We start from the raw sequence: 19,332 nt of genomic DNA, 5'->3' as shown, positions 1-19,332 counted from the left end.
TTTCTTATTTTTCATATATATATTTTTTATTTTTACTAAATTTTTAAAAATATTTTAAGCAATTTTTTAATTTTTAGACACACCTAACATAATTACACTCAAAAAGTATAATTTTCGTGAAAAAATCTTTAAAAACTTTACTAAATACCAAAAATAAAAAAATAAAAAAAATTTAATATATTTTTTGTATTTTTGTATATTTATTAATTGTTTAAAATATTTTTTTCACAACTATTTTACTTTTTAGATACAACTAAGTAATGTGCATCTAAAAAAGTAAAAAAAAAATAATTAAAATTTAAAAAATATTCACTAAAAATAAAAAAAAATATGAAAAATAAAAAATTCAATTTTTAAAAAACTGAATTAAGAAAACTGAAACCAAACACACTGAATAATTTTCAATCTCAATGACACAATCCTCAGTTGTGATCAAATACCAATCTCTACTCAATATATATGTACACACTATATAATTTTCAAAAGATAATAATAACACATCATCATATGCATTCTGTTTCTCATATAGTCGAAGAAATTTCAATATGATAGTCATTGTTTCCAATCTTTATTTCTCAACAGTAGCGTAACAATATGCCATTCTCATCAACTCTCAACATCAATCTTCCATTCCATGGATTTTCAACATTTACAATTAACAATTCACTTTAATCATTTCTCAACAACAATATTTCATAAATCTTGATTTTACAATTAACACAACATTTTTCCTAATTTCCAGAATCTAGGGTTTTTCCAAAAATTAGGGTTTCTCATTTTTGAAGAGGGGTTTTCTCTTAAAAAATCTTCGAATCATCCACAGTCCAATATTTTAAGGGTAATGCTAGAGACTCCAAATATTCTATCAAAAGTTTTACCAAATGTCTCACATGGGTGTGGGTGTGTGGGTCCCATGTGGGTTCCACACCCATGTGAGACATTTGGTAAAACTTTTGGTAGAATTTTTGAGGCCTCTAGCATTTTTGATATTTTAAAGATTTGAGAAATATGTAAGAAATATTTGAGAAAACCCTCATTTGAGCAAATCACAACCACATCTAATCAAATCCTAACTCAAAACACACATATATATTAACAAAAAACATAGACTTGCTAAAATGTATATATAACTCAAAAAAATCCCTACCTCAAACTATGGAGAGCAGAATAGAGAAAAACCCCAAATCTTGACAGTGTCGAAAACTAATCTCCACCGCACACAACAGGGGTCAAAATCTCAATGGATTGAGAGAAATCAAAGAAAATGTGGGGTTGGTAGAGTAAATGTAGAGAGAGAGAGAGAGAGAAGTGACATGTAGAGAGAGGTATAATGAAAATGAGAGAAATAGGGTTTTGGGATCAGATTTGAGTGAAATGGACTAAAAAATCGGGACAAAAATGCGAAACCTTGCATGTACGGAGCCCATGGCCACACATGCGACTACCTCGCTCGCACATGCGATGGCCCAAGACCATACGTGCATTTTCACGCAAAAGAAACTCCCATCCTAACTCCAGATCCCCGTACATTAGGGCTGAGCAAGAAATCCGTGAAATCCGTAATCCGATCCAGTCTAGTCCAATCCAATAGGTTTTGATTAGTTTTTTGAATCCGTGGTTCGGTTCCAGATTGAAAAATTAAAAATTCATAATTCACGGATTGGTTCCGGATTGGATCCCACAGTTCCGGATTGGAACCGATCCGGACCGTATGCAAATAGTCTATATTTTTATTATATACCCTCCTGCATAGTATCTTCTCTTATTTTATATAAAACTTAAATCCAAACCTAAAGTCACATAATATCTTCTTTTATTATTTTTGTTTGCTAGTTTTTAATGTTAATTTGTAATGGTATAAATACTTATGGTGGAACCAGTTTTCTTATGGTTGTTTAAATTCTAGAACAGTATGTCGCTATTATGAAAAGATGTGTTGTTATTGTGAAACTAATATGGTGTTATAATTATATTTTTATGAAATTAAAGTGTTATATATATATATTTTATTTAATTATGCAAATCCGTGGTCCTAAACCGATCCAATCCGTGTTTAAATGGATTGGATTGGATTGGTTCCAATTTTTCAGGAACCGTAGATAACGAATTGGTTTTGATTTTACCTCAATCCGGTTCAATCCGGACCATTCTCACCCCTACTGTACATATGGCCCTGGCCTTTGCACGTGCAGTCTAGTCCCTAGAAAACCAATCCACGCTTATAGTAATTCACATGTGCGAGAAAACCTGGTGGCTGAAAGTCAATTTCTAAGGTGTTTCCCACACTCTTGTTCTGACCTCACATTCGAAATTCAAATCTTTAACTCGGAAGTAATTTAGAAAATTAAAACAAGAGAGTTACGAAGTGTGGTGACTCTACACGGATTACGAGGTCTCAAAATTAAAATCAAACACTTGAAAATGAGGTGTTTAAATGGAATTAAATAGAAATTCAATTGGGTTAAGTACCCAAGACATCACAATCCTCAGATGATTTTTTTTTTTTTTTAGGTAAATTATGCAAATAATCCTTGTAGTTTACACGATGTGTCAATTTGATCAATGCTATTTTAATTTGCTCGATTTTGCTTTTTAATTTAACGGATTGTGTCATATTGGTCTAATAAATAACGACCATTAAGTTCGGTGGACAAAAAGTCGTCACGCGCTTAAACAACGTGTCAATTTGGTTTTTGTAGTTTACACGATATGTTAATTTGGTCCCTGTTGTTTTAATTTGCTTGATTTTAACAGAGACCAAATTGACATATCGTTTAAACTACAGGAACCAAATTGACACATCGTTTGAGTTTTCGTCCACCAAACCTAACGGCTACTATTTATTGAACCAATATGACACAATCCGTTAAATTAAGGGGCAAAATCAAACAAATTAAAACAATGACCAAATTGACAAATCGCGTAAACTATAAGACCATTTAGATAATTTACCTTTTTTGTTTTTTTTAATTTTATTTTATAGGTGAATAGATAGGTGTGAGAGAAAAAGTAATTGATTGAGGTGTAGAATGTAAAAGAATGAGTGAGGAGAGAAAAAAAGTAATTGATTAATGTGTAATAGAGAGAAAAGTAATTAAAAAAAAATTTAAAAAAAATTCAACTACATAAATTTTTAAAAAAATTTCTCAAAAATTACCTCTCAACAAACAAACCAAATATGGTGAAGGTGTTTGACAAAATGCATGTAAGAGATAGAAATTGGTAGGTGTGACTGTTGGGTTGGAACGGTGAAGGTTTTGGTGGGTTTGGGTAACTTTTAACTAGTTCTGGAATGTGCAATTTTGTCAATTAATTAATTTTTTATTGTTTAAAAGTATTAAAATAAACTTTTAAGGATAAAATTTATATTTATATTCAATATTTGATGACATTATTATTATTATTATTATTTCATTTATCTAATATTGATTAACGTATAATTGTAAGTGTACTATAATTCGTGAAATTTGATATAATTTTTCATATCAATCGTTGTGTTTTTTATAATTGTAAGCGGAGGTCTATAAAATATAAAAAAATTGTTTAATATATATGGGATATCATATGACACATTACAAATTAATCACAAATCATTATACCTTCTCTTGTTGCTCATCACTCAACGAAAATCGTGAATTCAATCTCTTCTGCCAAGTTGTGCAATAGCAAGTGGCTGTGTCATTGCGACACAGTATAATAAATTATCCTTAAATTCTTTTGACTATCTTATTGTGTTTATGAAAAGAAAATCAACGATTGGACCTTGGATGCAATTTGTTAACTCAAGCAATAGCAAATAGAAATTGCATAGTTAAAAAAATAGCAAATTAGATCGGTGGTTCCTGTATTTTACTCTTTGTAACATTTTGGTTTTTCCACTTTCAATTGACTTAATTTTGATCATTCATTTTAGATTTGCGTCAATTTGGTCCAATTGATAATATTGTTAGTGTTTTTCAAGAAAAATTATCAATAAAATTAGTTGATGTTAACATACTGCATTGGGTAAATTTATAATTTTGCCCTTAAAAATATGACACATGAAAGAAAGTAAAATTGACAATTATTCAAAATACAATTGAGAGTTTTTATTCAAAATACCATTCTACCCATTAATCACATTACCAAAGTAACCAAACTCTTACCCCAAACTCCGGCAGTCTCCGGCCACTGGTTTGCAGAACTCCTTTCCTTTCTTCAGCCAACCACCCAGCTCCGATCAGGCACCCAACTCCAACGAACTCTTCCTAGACTCGCCGGTAGTGCCAACAGTGGCGCAGAGCCACCACCATCGCAACATCAACCCTTTCTCTCTACCTTCCTTTTACCTTTTTTTTCTTTGTTGTGACATATAATAAATTAAAAATAATCAATTATAAATTATAAATGAGATGTGATGTGATGTGATATATAATACTTGAAAAAGATAAATACATAAGTAAAAAAAAATTACTATAGATAATTATCGTTACCCTTATAAAGAAAATTCATCATAAAAATTGACTCTTATTTTTTCAAAAACAAAATAAAAATGTAAGATTTTTTTGAATTAAAATTTTAATTGGATAGGATCTTCTATTAATTTATAATATTTATAGGCTTAAATTTTATTTTTGTAATACTTTCAATGATTAAATATGTTTGAATTAAATATTTTAGAGACTTAATAGATTTAATCGATAGTTTAAGGACTAAATCAATTTTGATTTATATATTTTAGGAATTCAGTAAACTCAATCGATAGTTCATAAATTAAGTAGACATTTGGCAATAGTTTCGAGGTATTAAGTGTAATAAACCTTTTTTATTATTATTATTTAAAATTATTAAAATGGGTCAATTATAAATTCACCTCCTAACATTTAATTAAAATACAACTTATTTTTTGTGATTTGAAAAATTACAAATACTCAATTGTTTGAATTGTTTGTTTAATACAATTAACATAAAAAATAAAATTTCTAACTACTCTTCTATACAATAATAAAATTATTTAAATTGTTAATTGAAATGTGTTTATGATATCATTAATAAAATGAATTTGTTATGCAATTATAAACTTGAAAAGACGGAATATAATTTCCAAAATTACATAAGATAATTCGTATTTTAAATAAATTTTAAGAATTTTTTTTTTGTAAGGATAAATTTATATTTTTATTTAAAATTTGATGACGTTAATTACTATTATTATTTTCTATTTATCTAATACTGATTAATGTGTGATTGTTGTTAGTGTACTATAATTAAGCTTTTAGCAAAATTTGAAATTTTATTTTATTTATTTATTTTTATATCAATCGTTGTAATTTTTGTACTTCTGAGTGGAGCTCTATAAAATATTAAAAATTGTTTACCATATCTGGGACGCCATATGACACATTATAAAACTAATCACAAACCATTAGGCCTTTTACCGTCGCTTATCGCCCAACAAAAAAATCATGAGTTCTACATCTTTTATCAAACCGTGCAATAGCAACTGGTTGTGTCTACAAAATAACTGTACCAAAATATCATTAAGTTCTTTTAACTACCTTAATGTGTCTTTGAAAAGAAAATCAATGATTGGACCTATGATGAAACCTGTTATCTCAAGCAATAGCAAAAAGAAATTGTAAAGTTCAAAATTTTATATGTGTGAATGTTTTTAGTTCAAGTTTGATAAACATAATAGAAATGTATTATACACATTGAAGATTTGATTTAAGATTTTTCTAAGAAAATATTATACATTCTGTCAAGTTTTTTTTACAGTGATACCCTCAAAACCAGATAAAATTAATTGACAATAACATCACAACAAGAAATAAGGGATCACAATCCAAAATCCATCCTACCTAACTCCAAAGGAAGTATGCAATCACAATCCAAAATCCATCTCACCTAACTCCAAAGGAAGTATGCAATCACAATCCAAAATCCATCTCCCCTAACTCCAAAGGAAGTATGCAACAACTCTCACCTCGATTGCATAAATCACACCAGTTTATTGACTTAAGCATTAGAGAGTCTTTGGCCGATAAAAATTGGTCATTCATTCTATCTCGTTTGCTATCAAACAAGGAAACTTATATATCATCTGTCATCCATAATTAGTAACGCTATTATCAAATATGGTATTAACTTTCTTATTGAAAAATAATAATAATAATAATAGCCATAAGCATTAGTTCTTCAATTGGAATTTTTTAACGACCTAGTAGAATTGTTAGAGTCGTCTTATTTGTGGAACATTTTATTCCTGTAGTTGACGCAAGTTCTGTCTCATCACTACTCCCTTCTGTATAGAATCCGGGTTGTTTAGGACGGGGCAGCATTGCACCCTCATTATCCAACATCGACACCACAGATGACATTGTTGGCCTATCTTCAGGGCGTTGTTGCACACACAACAGACCAATTTGTATACATTTTATTACTTCTGACATTAGCATTGTTGAAGTTTCCACCTTCTCATCAACTAGCTTGATGGCATTCCCTTCAACCCATAGTTTCCATGCCTAAGAGAGCGCATTTATATTAGAGATCAATATGGAAGAAAATTCAAAAAATGAAGAGATCAAACACTAGTAAAAACTTACATGCCCAAGAAGGTTGTGAGTATGGTTAGGATGTCGGAACTTTCTGTTCCTCTGTCCACTCACTATTTCTAAAACAAGTACTCCGAAACTAAACACATCTGATTTCATTGAAAAGAGCCCACGTAATATATATTCTGGGGACATATAACCACTACATGCCATAATCAAATTAATAAATCAAGAAATAAGTCAGTGAAACTTGAAGTTGGGTAAGTATATGTAAGAAATCTTTTGGGTACTTACTAAGTTCCAATCACCCTTCTTGTTTTCTCCGATATTTGATCTCCTCCAAAAGCTCTAGCAATGCCGAAGTCTGAAATCTTGGGATTCATCTCATTGTCTAGTAGCACATTGCTAGCTTTGAGATCCCTATGAATAATTCTCAGTCTTGAATCTCGATGAAGGTAGAGAAGCCCTCGAGCAATCCCCATAATAATATCCAAGCGTTTCCTCCATTCAAGAGAGTTACTTTTTGTAGTATCTAGCACATAGATTAAGAGATGCATTTGTATAGAATATTAGTTTTGCGTTCAATAATTGACATACTGATATACAACTTCGAGTAGTGTGTAGTTTGTTTTCAACATTCAATTAAAGAAGTTAGAAGAAAGGTCGAAGATCAAACCAAAAATAAAGGAGCTCAAGCTGCCGTTGGGCAAATACTCATAGATCAACATCCTCTCTTCTCCTTGAATGCAACATCCCAAAAGTCTAACAAGATTTCGGTGCTGAAGCTTGGCAATCAAGATAACCTCATTTTTAAATTCACCAACCCCTTGTTTAGAATTCTCCGAGAGCCTCTTTACTGCTATCACTTGTCCAGTTGATAGCTGACCCTATGGAAATACACAAGCGTTTTTTTTTTGTTTTTTGTTTTTGGGAAGTGAGAAAGTAAATAAAGATTGAAGATAAAAACATCATACATGGGCATTCACCAAACAAAATATCTAAGGTGAAAGCCACCTAGATAGATATGGGGCCACCTAAGGCAAGTCTACACTACATAGAAGAGCGACGAAACAAACAAGAAAAACCAGATTTTTTTTAACCCTCAAGACAAAGATTTGAATTTACACTTTTTTCACAAACACGCAGCACAGAAAATTATATGACTTTAGTAAGTGCAATTCAAATTACCTTGTAAACTGGTCCGAACCCACCTTCTCCAATCTTATTAGAAATAGAAAAATTGTTTGTAGCATTTGCAATTGTGACTATATTGAAAATGGGCAAGTCTATGTTTTCATCATCTTTGAATGGAATGTTTGGCCGTGAACCTGTCGATCACAACAGATGAGAAGATCTGGAAACAAACTTGAAACATGGTTATATTTGTTTCCACAATGGCGTTGAATTCGAGAAGACCTTGATGCATAAGTTTTACAAGGGAATTTGCTATTTAATGTATAGAAGAAAAACAGAAGAGATGGCCCTAAATCTGGAAGGGGGGGGGGGGGGGAATGGTACATTACAAGAACATTCACTTTTTAATTGCTCCTCGCATATCAATCTAGATAAAAAGTTAGTAAAGGAATATGCACAAACCCTTGTTATTTTTCTATTCAAAGTAAAGTGCTAGATTATCAATTGTCACAAAAGCTTAAGCTATTAGAAAATTGGTTTGACAATATATATCTAGCTATTGTAACACCATTCATCAACAATGTCCAGCCCATTTTAATACCATTTCTTAAGTGCAGCCCTGACTCTGTCTTGCTATCTTTAGGGAAACACACAACTAACCAAGTTTAAACAAATCTCGTCTTGCACATCTAGGGTCAAATAAACAACAAACTCAAAACCTTCCCTAGAACTAGAGCACTAATACTAAGATCATCAATTATCCCAAAACTTTAGTTGTGAACAGACCTCAGCTTCATTCCCAAGTACAATAGGGGTGTTGAGGGGTAATGTGGATCTATCCTGTGTACTAGGCAAAGCTGAAGTGGAAACATTGAATCATGTTTTATTGTACTGCCCCTTTGTGTGGCAAGTTTGGTAAAATATTATGGATTGGTGGGGTATTAAGTGGGTCATAGCAGGGTCATTGGAAAGTCTGATACAGTGGTGGTTGCGGTGGAGGTTCAGAAAGAAGGAAAGGCAAGTTTGGAGAGCTGTTCTTATATCAGTAATTTGGTCCTCGTGGAAGTTCAGAAATTATTGTGTTTTCAATGGCACACAACCAAGCATTGAGGAGCTATCTGAGCTTATCAAAGTTAGGGTGGCCTTATGGATGAAAGCACAGGACATAGGTTGCTTCTACTCCATAGATGTGATTGTGTCAAACATACAACAGGTGAGAAAATGTATCTGAACAAATTTGAAGCTGAAACAGAGGAGATGTGATTGTGTTGATCCCTTCGGTTGCTGATTTGTCTTGTGTTTTGCTTGCTTAGTTTGGCTGTTGATCTGCTAGCTCAGTTTGGTTAGTGTTGTTTCTATCCTGGGTTGCTGCTGTTTCTATCCTCATAGTCTGGTTGGTTCTTCTGATCTATCCCCCCTTCCTTTTCTATTGGTCTCTCACCAACGTTTTGGCTTGAGCTAGCAGATGATTGAGTGTTCTTCACAGTGCCAACCTAATTGGGATTTGGGAGATACACTTTGATGCCTTTTGCTCTTGCCTTCCCCTTTGTTGATGTATTTTCATATGCATTGTATGTTTTGATTTCATCAACAAAGGCTCTTTCTTTTGCCGATTAAAAAAAAAAAAAAAACTATCCCGAAACTTAAGATGCAAGGAAATAGACCCAACAATATTTGTCAAACTATCTTATCATAAAGAACCAATGAAATATTAGGATTAAGATAATGCAAGTCATTTCAATGTTGTCTTTGACAGAGGCCAATGGAAGAAACCATTAAGTCAACAAAAGAATAAACTCTGAATAAGAAACTCCAACGAAACAAATAGGTCATTCCAATTCACTTGTTGTTAGATTCATGGTTTGCCACATTTCTAGTTCAGAAAAAATTTGCCAAAGTTCGTTGAAACTAAGGAAATTTCTTTAAATTTCTGTTGTTTAAACAATTAAGAATGAAAAATTATACAATTAGGTGTTCCGCCGAAATGAGCTTTAAAGTCTCCACAGACAAATCAGCAACATGTGGACTTGTGTACGTATAATTATAAGATCATGTAATAATACGAGATTCATTAAGAACAAGTCAGATATAAACTCTTTATTATGTAACATTTTCAGTCTTCACTATTGAGATAATAATAGAAAATATAACTTCTTATTCTTTCATTTGTTGTTGCTTTCCATTCTATTTTTTTTATAGTTCTATTCATTTAATTAACATTGACTAAGAGATCTTTAGTACTATGTATTCCGCATAAAATTAACTCTCAACCAAATTATAGAACCGTAGATTTACCTCTTGTTTTTTTTATCCTCTTCCATATTATACAAGAAACAAGGAGGAACAACAACAAAGCTACTGAGATGGGGGTAATCACCAACACGAGCGTGTTCTTCTTCTCCTTGGAATCTGATCTAGACACTACAAACACCATCCAGTGAAAATTAAATTTAAAAATAAAAAATAAAATAAAAAAATCTGTGTAGTTTATGTGTTTGGCCAAATTTATCTAGCCTACGGAATTATTGAACACAAATCACAAGAAACGTACCTAGGTCTGCAGCTGTAACCCGAATATACAGAGTTTGATCACCAGGATTTGGGAAGCTTCTAATATCAATCAGATCCCCATACCAGAGCAAGCATCCACTTCCCCCTCCAGCAGTGTCGGACTTAGCATAAGCAGTACAAGAACAATTCTTTAAACACTCCAATTCACATTCTTTAACTGTCATACTGGTGTTCATCCAAAAATCTAACAAATCAGGGACGATCACGCCTTCGAATGCCACAAATCCTTCTCCATCCGAACAGTTTAATGGGTATTTGCGAACGCACCCACCATCCCAAACCAACGCATTCCAATCTTGCGATGATTTAGGAATGTATCCATCCAAACAACTACATATGTAAGCATTAGAGATTGTGCAAATAGAATTAGGGCCGCAATGCCCATAACTTTCACATGGATCACTAGGTTTTGTACTAATGTCAACCCACTCACGGTTTCTATTGTTCCAGATCACACATTGCTTTGTCCCGGTGTGATTCAAAACCAACCTTATTAGCTGTTGATATAGATCAAACTCGAAATACACTTCCTCTGAATTATCGATGAAATTAGCTTTGAAAGCAGTGTTTTCAAGCACCTCTCCATTAAACTGCAGACCGTTCCATAACCCACTTCGGTACTTCTTAACAGACCCTTTACGTATAACACTTTGTGGAGGACCATCAAGATCTAACCGAAAAGAGATATCACCGGGAGAAGGGTCATCTGCGCTCTTCCACGATGTCAAATACCGGTCCAAACCGACTCTCAAGTCCCATCCCAGCTTCATACCAGCTATCAGCGTATCTGAAGGATGATCAAAGCTTTGCCAAATATAACTTTTTGTGTTCCCACCATTTTCACTTTTCAAAACAAGATTTCCAGAGTCTAAGAGTTGTGCAACCGTAGGCTTTGACGATATATTCCGGATACCGGTAGACCACGCAACTATCCCTCCACTGTCAAGAAGGATCAGATTTCCATCATCCCCAATCTTTAGACTGCCCGACGAATCATTAAGCGGTCTGTCTCTGTTTGCCACCCAAACAATGGTTTGAACTGGGATATTGTTATACCATATCCCCAAGTATCGGCTCCTCGAATTGCTTGTATTAAAGAAGCCTAACTTGAAATCTCCTCTAGCAGATACTAATGCCCCACTGTCATTGATTTGCTGGTATTGATTTAGCATGTCATCTGCTAAAACAAAAGCAGACAAGTAATACGAAATAGCAAAAAGAATGATTCCCCCGATCATTTTCTCATGTGTATTTTTTTTCCTCACCTAATTTACAATGTTCTTCACTCTTTTGGAAATGGCGAACAAAGTCAATAGAAGTTGTATACTGCTATTTCTATAAGAAAATTTAGTATATATTGGCCAATGAGGAAGATAATATTCGAGACTTGGAAATCAGCAATAGAATAAGATTATGACACATCACTGCTAGAGAAATTTCAACAGTTCCATTATTTCCAATTTTTTTCAACACTTTGACTGTATAATTAAATATTGGAGTTTCTTAGAAGATATTAATCAACATCAGATCATAAGCATACAAGAACCATTTCTGTATTTTTTTTCCCCTCTCACACTGATCAGGGCCCCAAATAGGGTCTCAAAATAATTTCAATTTTAAGTTATATTTGATTAATTATTTCGGTGTTAAGTTATGTTTGATTCATTGAAATGAAATTGAATGGAATAATCATTCCATTATTGTGTCCATCCTCACATTTGATTTATTAAGAAATAATAAAAAACATGACAATTGAAATCATCATTCACCGATGTGAAGGGAGTAGTCATTTTATAAAAAGACTAAGGAATGACCATATCATTCGATTCAATTTCATTTTAGTGAACCAAACCTACGTTATAGCATTAGCAATTTAAAAATGAAGGTTTACAAAATTTAAAGGAAAAAAAAAAATTTAATTGGAGAATTATATAGAAGTAATGGATGGATGGTTGTTTGCCAAATGTAAGAATTATTTATAGTGTATTGTTTGACTATACCAACTGCAATTGCTTTTGGAGCAATAATTTTTTTTTAAATTTGAAGTTGATCAAATTTTACAATTCAATCTACTACATCAGGAAAAAATGTGAATAAATTAATAATGTTAACGCTCAAAAATATTCAAAATTTATCTCAATAATTATAATTATGATTTACGTCAATATCAACAACTATGATTTATGTCAACTACAAAAATCATATAAAATTGCTTAGGAAATATATTATTGTAATTATTGTGAAAAATAAATTATAAATGTTTTACTTACTAATACAATAATTTGAAATTAGATTTCTCACTTAATCTTATAAGTGATTTTCATGAGAAAATAATTGTAATTTTTTTTATTTGTTTAAAATTTGAGTAGGTATTTATTAGGTAAAACAAAATATTAATTCAAAATTATTACTAATATTTTATCAATATATATATTTTTAAATTATGTATAAGAATTGGCATCGCCTTGGGTCCCATAAAAATGTAGCCCGCCTCTGAAATTGATCAATACAATTGGAATTATTCCACAAAAAATAATACCACGGTATTGGGTAAACAACAAAAATGCTTTAGACCACTAATTAGTGGTGGCTCTAATGATGTGGCAGTGGGTCCCATCCACTGCCACATGTGTTTTGTGCCTTGTTTTTTCTTTTTTTCTTTTTTTTTTCAATTGCCACCTCACTAGTGGTGGTATTAGTGATGATAAATTAGTGGTCTATAGCATTGCTCGGTAAACAATATGTGCACGTTTCTTTGTAGGAGAAAATGGGTGGTGGAGAATGTGATTGTCACATTTAAGATTGTACGGAACGATTTGTAGATTTGATCGTAAAATTAAATTAAGAATTGTAAGATTCTACTTTTAATGTATAATAAAATAAAAAATTATCCATAATGATAATGTATTATATGTAATTTTAAAATCATTAATTTTGTGTTTGGTTGAAAGATTTGAAGAGGGATTTAAAAAGGGAATTAAATAGTAGGTGAAATGTGATCCAAATTTCACACACTTTTTTCCTTTCCCTTTCTAAATCCCTCCTCAAATCCTCCAATCAAACACAGCGTAAAGAAAAATGATAAATTTAATATAATGCATCTTTAATGTGATGTTTGGAGAAAGAGTTTATAGTCAAATTCCCTATATAAATATACAATATACATACATATATAAGAAATAAATAATAAGAAATTTTTTTATGAGTAGGATCGTAATCACTTTAAGATTCTACTGAATTAAAGATCCTAGTGTTATCCAAATCGGTCAAGATTCTGATAACAATGTTCATACCTATTTTAATCTCGCATTTGATTGCAAGAAAAGGAGGATGATTGGAAGTGGGGAAACATGCTAATCACACACTTATTTTAATCCAACGTTTGTTTTACTTTGTCATATCATAGGAATTGTGTGTGGCATTGGGGATATTAAACTTCTTTTTATCTCATCATAATCAAATATAATATCTCCCTCCCTACATCTAATTATTTATCCATCAATTAACTTCTTAATATAACTCATCGTTTAGAATCCTATCATATATCCAACTATTCATCCCATCTAAATAACATTACATATCACTAACAATCCTATCAATAATTCTATCATATCCAATCTCATAAAAAATAATCCAACAATGAAATGTATGTACTACATTATTGGTGGAATGTTAGAAATATTTCTGAACTCTAACAATACAACAAGTCAAAACATATGTGTGGAAATGAATTTAATTATGAATAAAATTATACGCACCAATTGGTACATCTCTTAGTATACTAACAGATGATAAGACATAATTTCAGAAATTTTAGATTTTTATAGTTTGTATATTAGTATACTAATTGATATATCAATTAATACATATAGCACTCGTGTTGAATTATTAGTTTGTATTCAAACTTTTCAACTCATTTGACCATGAGGCTACATATAGTCCACATAATTCTGAGGAATGAAGAAATTGGACTTACCATATTAACCAAGACAGTTGACAGTGATCACTTCTCTCCTTTGCTTCTTTGGAATCTGATATTTAACTCCAATGACACAAGCCAGGTCAAAGAAAATAATCTCAAAAGAAAAAAAATAAAATTGTATAGGCAAATTACAATTACCTCACTTGACAATTATCCAAAATATACTTGGTTCTCATCATTTGTGTGCTTTTTATATAAGTTTTCCGAATAAAAATTAAATGTTTTGACTTCAATTTCTCAACAAAAATTAATAATCCAAATATCAAGAGTTTTGTTCAAATAATTGATACATGAAGCACAAAATAATATAAATTGAAAATAAAATATTTATTGCATGCCAATCACCTTGTTTGGTTCCATTATCCTGAATTTAATTTTTGCAAAATTATTTTTTTGTTTTCCTTTTTTTTTAGTGAATTTTTTTAATATTTTAAGCAAAATTTTTTTTTTTTAGATACACTTAATACAAATACAATTAAAAGTATAATATTTGTGAATTTTTTTTTTAAAAAAACTAATAATAATATCAAAAATAAAAATAAAAATAAAAATTCAGTATTTTTTCATATTCTTGTGTATTTATTGATTTTTTAAAAAATATTGTACATTTTATATACATCTAGGCTATAGGTACACCTAAAAAGTAAAAAATTTGCATAAAATATTAAAAAAATTCACTAGCATAAAAAAAAAATAAGAAAAATAAAAAAATTTAATTTTCATAAAATTAAATTCAAAAAACCAAAATTACCAAAATGCACCTTCTCAAAATTATACCATTTTTTTTATTACCATTTTAACCATTAATCAAATTACCAAAATAACTAGACTTTAACCCTAACGCCGGCCACCCCCTCTAGCTCTGACGACCTCTGGTCATCCCGGCCACCGGTTTGCAGAACTCCGATGACTTCTTCCTAGCTCTGGCCACTCCTTCCCACCACCGCCATTGCCTAGACTCTCCAATAATGCCATCACCATCACAACATCATCCCTTTCTCTCTCCCTTCCTTTTACTCTTTGTTTTCTTTGTTGTTGTATGGGTTGATTTGAGAGATGAAGAAACTATGTTTGATGAAATGGTTAAGAGTGACACTGTGTAATGGAGATATATAAGAGTTCTTTCATCAGTTATTATTGGGGTGATTCACAATGCATACAAGGGCCATGTTTGGTTTGTATTTGTGAAATAATTTTGACTCACTATCTAGACTTAACAATGTGTTAAGAATATGATTAGTTGATAACCAATTATCTTGTTGACACATCACCGGGCCTAAAAAATAGACTTGTATAACATTTTCCTTTTGAAAAATAATTTTTTGGAAAGAATTTACAAAATTTGAAACTTTGTTTGGTTGTATGTTTTGAAAATAGTTTTGGAATTTTAGAGTTTGACCTGTTTGGGAAGATGGTTTTGACTACAATAGCCAATAAAGACAAAACAATCAATAAGACAAAATGTCACATCAAAACTATAATTATTTTATTTTTTCTCTCATAACAATTAAATCAACTCCAAAAATGCCAACTATCTTTCCAAACATAACTTTTTTAGCCAAGATAAAATAGCCAAAAAGTTAAATAACCAACTAAAACAACCAAGTTCCCAAATGAGCCCCTATAACGCCCTTAAATAATTAACATTTGATAATCTGTATTAACTCATCAATCATGCTTAATTATCATAATTATAATCCTTCACAATTGAATAACTACATGGTTCCCATTCATTAGGTAACGACAATATATAGCATTATAATCTTTCAAATACCCTCAAATCTCTATATTTGTATTCTTATAGATTTACAAAAGATACATCACATACAATTAATACATTCACAATTCCTAGAACATGAATTTATAACATGTGATGAGAGGAAGTAAGAAACGAACACATAAATAATGCCCCATGGGTATTTAGTTCCAAAGCGTAAGTCCTGTTACAGATAAATGTATTAGCCCTTGGCTTGACAAAAATAAAATACAAGTAAATGAGCTTCATGCCCCATAAAGTCCTCCACGTACTTACTTCGGCTAGATCACAACATCTTTACCTGCAAGTTGTTCCACTAGGGGTGAGCATAAAGTCTAATAAAGAAACATCCACAAAGTATATACATTTTAAGCAATCTCAAGTGATGGATGTATATGTCATGCCATTCTAAAAAATGTAAGTTTTCTCATTTGAAAATCTCATGCAAGATGCTTGTAATGCCCCAAAAATCGGGGAATATCAAAGAATATATTAACAAATAAATACATGGTTTATCTAAGATTACAAAGTAGGAAACGTCACTAATAAGTCATTTGATTAATAACCAAGTAAGATCCTAGGAAGGTTGGAGGAGTCAATACAACCTCCCTTCTAAGTCCAACCACCTTAGATGGCAAACCTACCATTTTGACAGATATTAAATTAACACAATGTCTACATGAGTTGACGATAAAAAAAGAATAGGTAGTATAAAAGATATGTACAGATATATAATAATTACAAAATGATGTCTTAAATACAACATGGGATCTATCACTTACAATCTCAAAACACGTTTACAAACTAGTTTCTAATCCTCCTGGGGTAGCCATACATTCTCAAATGTTTCAATTTTGTCTTCGACTGGTCTAATAGTCTTCAATATCTGGCATAAAATGCCATGAGTTTTGAATGCCCAGTAAATGCACACACACCCCATTCTTTTTTCCCAGTTCAATACACAACAACATTTAAAAAAAAAAATAGAGGAAATGATCATGGCATTTAAGTTCATGGCACAGATTATGTGATTAGTTGTTAGTAGTCTAGAAATCTCCCAAAGAGATTTTGTCCTCCCAACTCCAAGAATTGGACGTGGATTATTCGGTATGCCCCATCTTTTGCTGCTTTGTTGCAGACCTTACCTCGAATGCCTATCAACGGTTATGTACAGCGTAACACCAACCGCAAGGCCTCAAAACAGACGGTAATTATGGGCCTTGCCCAAATCCCTTCTTACACCGAACTACCTAAGGTCCAAATACAACCGCTCTATTAACGGATTATGAGACAACCACTTGCGCAAGATTTAACTTACCAAAGGAAACGCATCCTACTAACTAATAACTTCTTCTCATAATAATAATCGGGTGATCGAAACCCCATTAACCACCCCATTAGCCTGTGTTTGGCAAGGGCTTTTTCAGGTTTTTTTGGCTATTTTAGCCACAAAAAACAAAATAGGCTATTTTAGCCATAACAAACAAAGGATCACATCCAACCTATAATCATTACATTCTTCTCTCACAAAAAAAGTCAAAAAAGTCAAAAAGCCAAAAAGCCCTTCCCAAACCAAGCTTTTTAGCCCAGGCTAAAATAGCCAAAAAAGCCAAAAAGCCAAAAAGCCAACCCACTTCCCAAACGGAGGCTAAGTTTTCCGTTAGATTAATCGTTGTAATTAGTTAGTACAAGCGAGAAGGAAAATATATTTGCGTAAGTGTAAGCATCATCAAAGGACAAAAAAATACATAATCATGACATGTATAATATCATACCAAGACATGATTATATATAAGTAAGCACGTTCATAAAGTCAAGAGCACAAAACAACAATGTAAACAAAATTTCCAGATTCAAAGTCATTTAAAGATCAAGATTAAAATAACCGTTTCAGATTTTTCCCAAATCCGGCCTTCCTATAGTTCGTAGAGAATTTTATTTAGTTTTTAGAGCATTTTTTAGAAATGGAATAGCTTTTCCAGATTTTTAGTTATTTCAGAAATATTCCAGCTCTGTCCAAATTCATCGATCGTTACTAAAATCGGATGTTATCACACACCGCTGACTCTTTTTCAATGAAACCAATTTTCCTTGAAATATAACTCCTTAAAGAATATTTTGACATAAAAATGAGGTCCAAAAGATTTTTTTACATTTTTTAATAAGTTTCCAAAGTTGGCTGTAAAATAGATTTTTCTGGCACAGTTCTTGAAATAAGAAAGTTGGTGAAAAAAGAGGTCTACTAGGGGAAATTTTCCACTTCTCTTGTGATGAAAACATGCTAAATAATATGTATTAAACTCATAAGTTTAAGGTGAAGGTGTGCCTTTTGAAATTTTGAGAGATTGATATGAAAAAATGTAGTCTTATACCGATTATGAGAAATACAAGAAGAGTAGAACCAAGGCTCAACTCCTTTACAAGAATACCATCAAAACACATCTAAGAGCATGTATTTGTAAGGAAAAATAAGAGAGAGTTGTGTTGTAGCTTACTTAAGGCTTGTTGGAATTGCTAGTAAACTTCTCTTCCTCTCCTATCTTCCATCAATCTCACCCTCCTGCCTCTCTTTCTCTTAGCCGAATATAGTGTGTGTGTGTGTGTGTGTGTGTATTCTTGTATGTAAAATGCTAAGAGAGGGGTTGCTTTTATAGAAAAATTGGTGTGAAAGATCCAAAATGCCTTTTGGTTGGAATTGAATGAGATGTTTTGAATTTAGTTTGAATCCAATGAAATAGTGGAAGTTCAGAGGCCTTAATTAGATCCCTAAACATGATCTAATTAGGGTTTTCCTCCTAATCAAACCAACCTAGTTATATATGTACATATATATATATATATATAAAAGTTTGTACCAAGTCAAAGATATTTTCCACAATTTATGCAAACTTGTCTCAAAAGTACATTCATCATATCTATATAGGTAATGGTTGGCCCTAGATGGTTATTTGAGGGACTTATTTTATTATTTATTTGTATACAAATGTTGGAAATTGTAAAGTATGGTGTATAAAATAGATTTTAGGGTATAAGTGTATATATATAATGGTACTTGTTTGGGGTCAATTTTGTTATTTAATAAAAATGTGAGGGCTTTAGATTTAATTTATGAATTGGAACATTTATTTTAGCATAGAATTAAATTAAATTAGGGTTATAAAATCTAATTCGGTTTGGATTTCTTATTTTGAATAAAAAGGCGATCAACCAATGAACATGATAAGGATTGAAAAAACTTAGGGTTTTCAAGTGGTAATTCCACATTTAGGAAGTCAATTAATCAATATTAGGGTATTAAAATTGATTCCTAAGTTACTGAAATCAATTTGGGTTTGTGAGTTTTCAATTGACGCGCG

General features: G+C 31.6%; 1 protein-coding gene across 1 annotated transcript; it reads right to left on the bottom strand.

The window, feature by feature from the left end:
- Positions 1–6,014: 6,014 nt before the first annotated feature.
- On the bottom strand, positions 6,015–11,576 carry LOC114261702 (G-type lectin S-receptor-like serine/threonine-protein kinase At4g27290). The gene is made up of 7 exons (XM_082887987.1): positions 10,219–11,576; positions 9,963–10,088; positions 7,722–7,861; positions 7,210–7,420; positions 6,828–7,065; positions 6,585–6,735; positions 6,015–6,503 (listed from the first exon to the last, which is right to left on the bottom strand). Exons 1-7 carry the CDS (start codon positions 11,474–11,476, stop codon positions 6,192–6,194), a joined length of 2,436 nt encoding a protein of 811 aa, XP_082744113.1. The 5' UTR covers positions 11,477–11,576; the 3' UTR covers positions 6,015–6,191.
- Between the last annotated feature and the right edge of the window lie 7,756 nt (positions 11,577–19,332).

The sequence above is a fragment of the Camellia sinensis genome, chromosome 9 (genome assembly GCF_055761805.1).
Source record: "Camellia sinensis isolate YWXY chromosome 9, ASM5576180v1, whole genome shotgun sequence".
Classification (NCBI taxonomy): Eukaryota; Viridiplantae; Streptophyta; class Magnoliopsida; order Ericales; family Theaceae; genus Camellia; species Camellia sinensis.
This window is presented reverse-complemented; position numbering and strand designations above follow the sequence as displayed.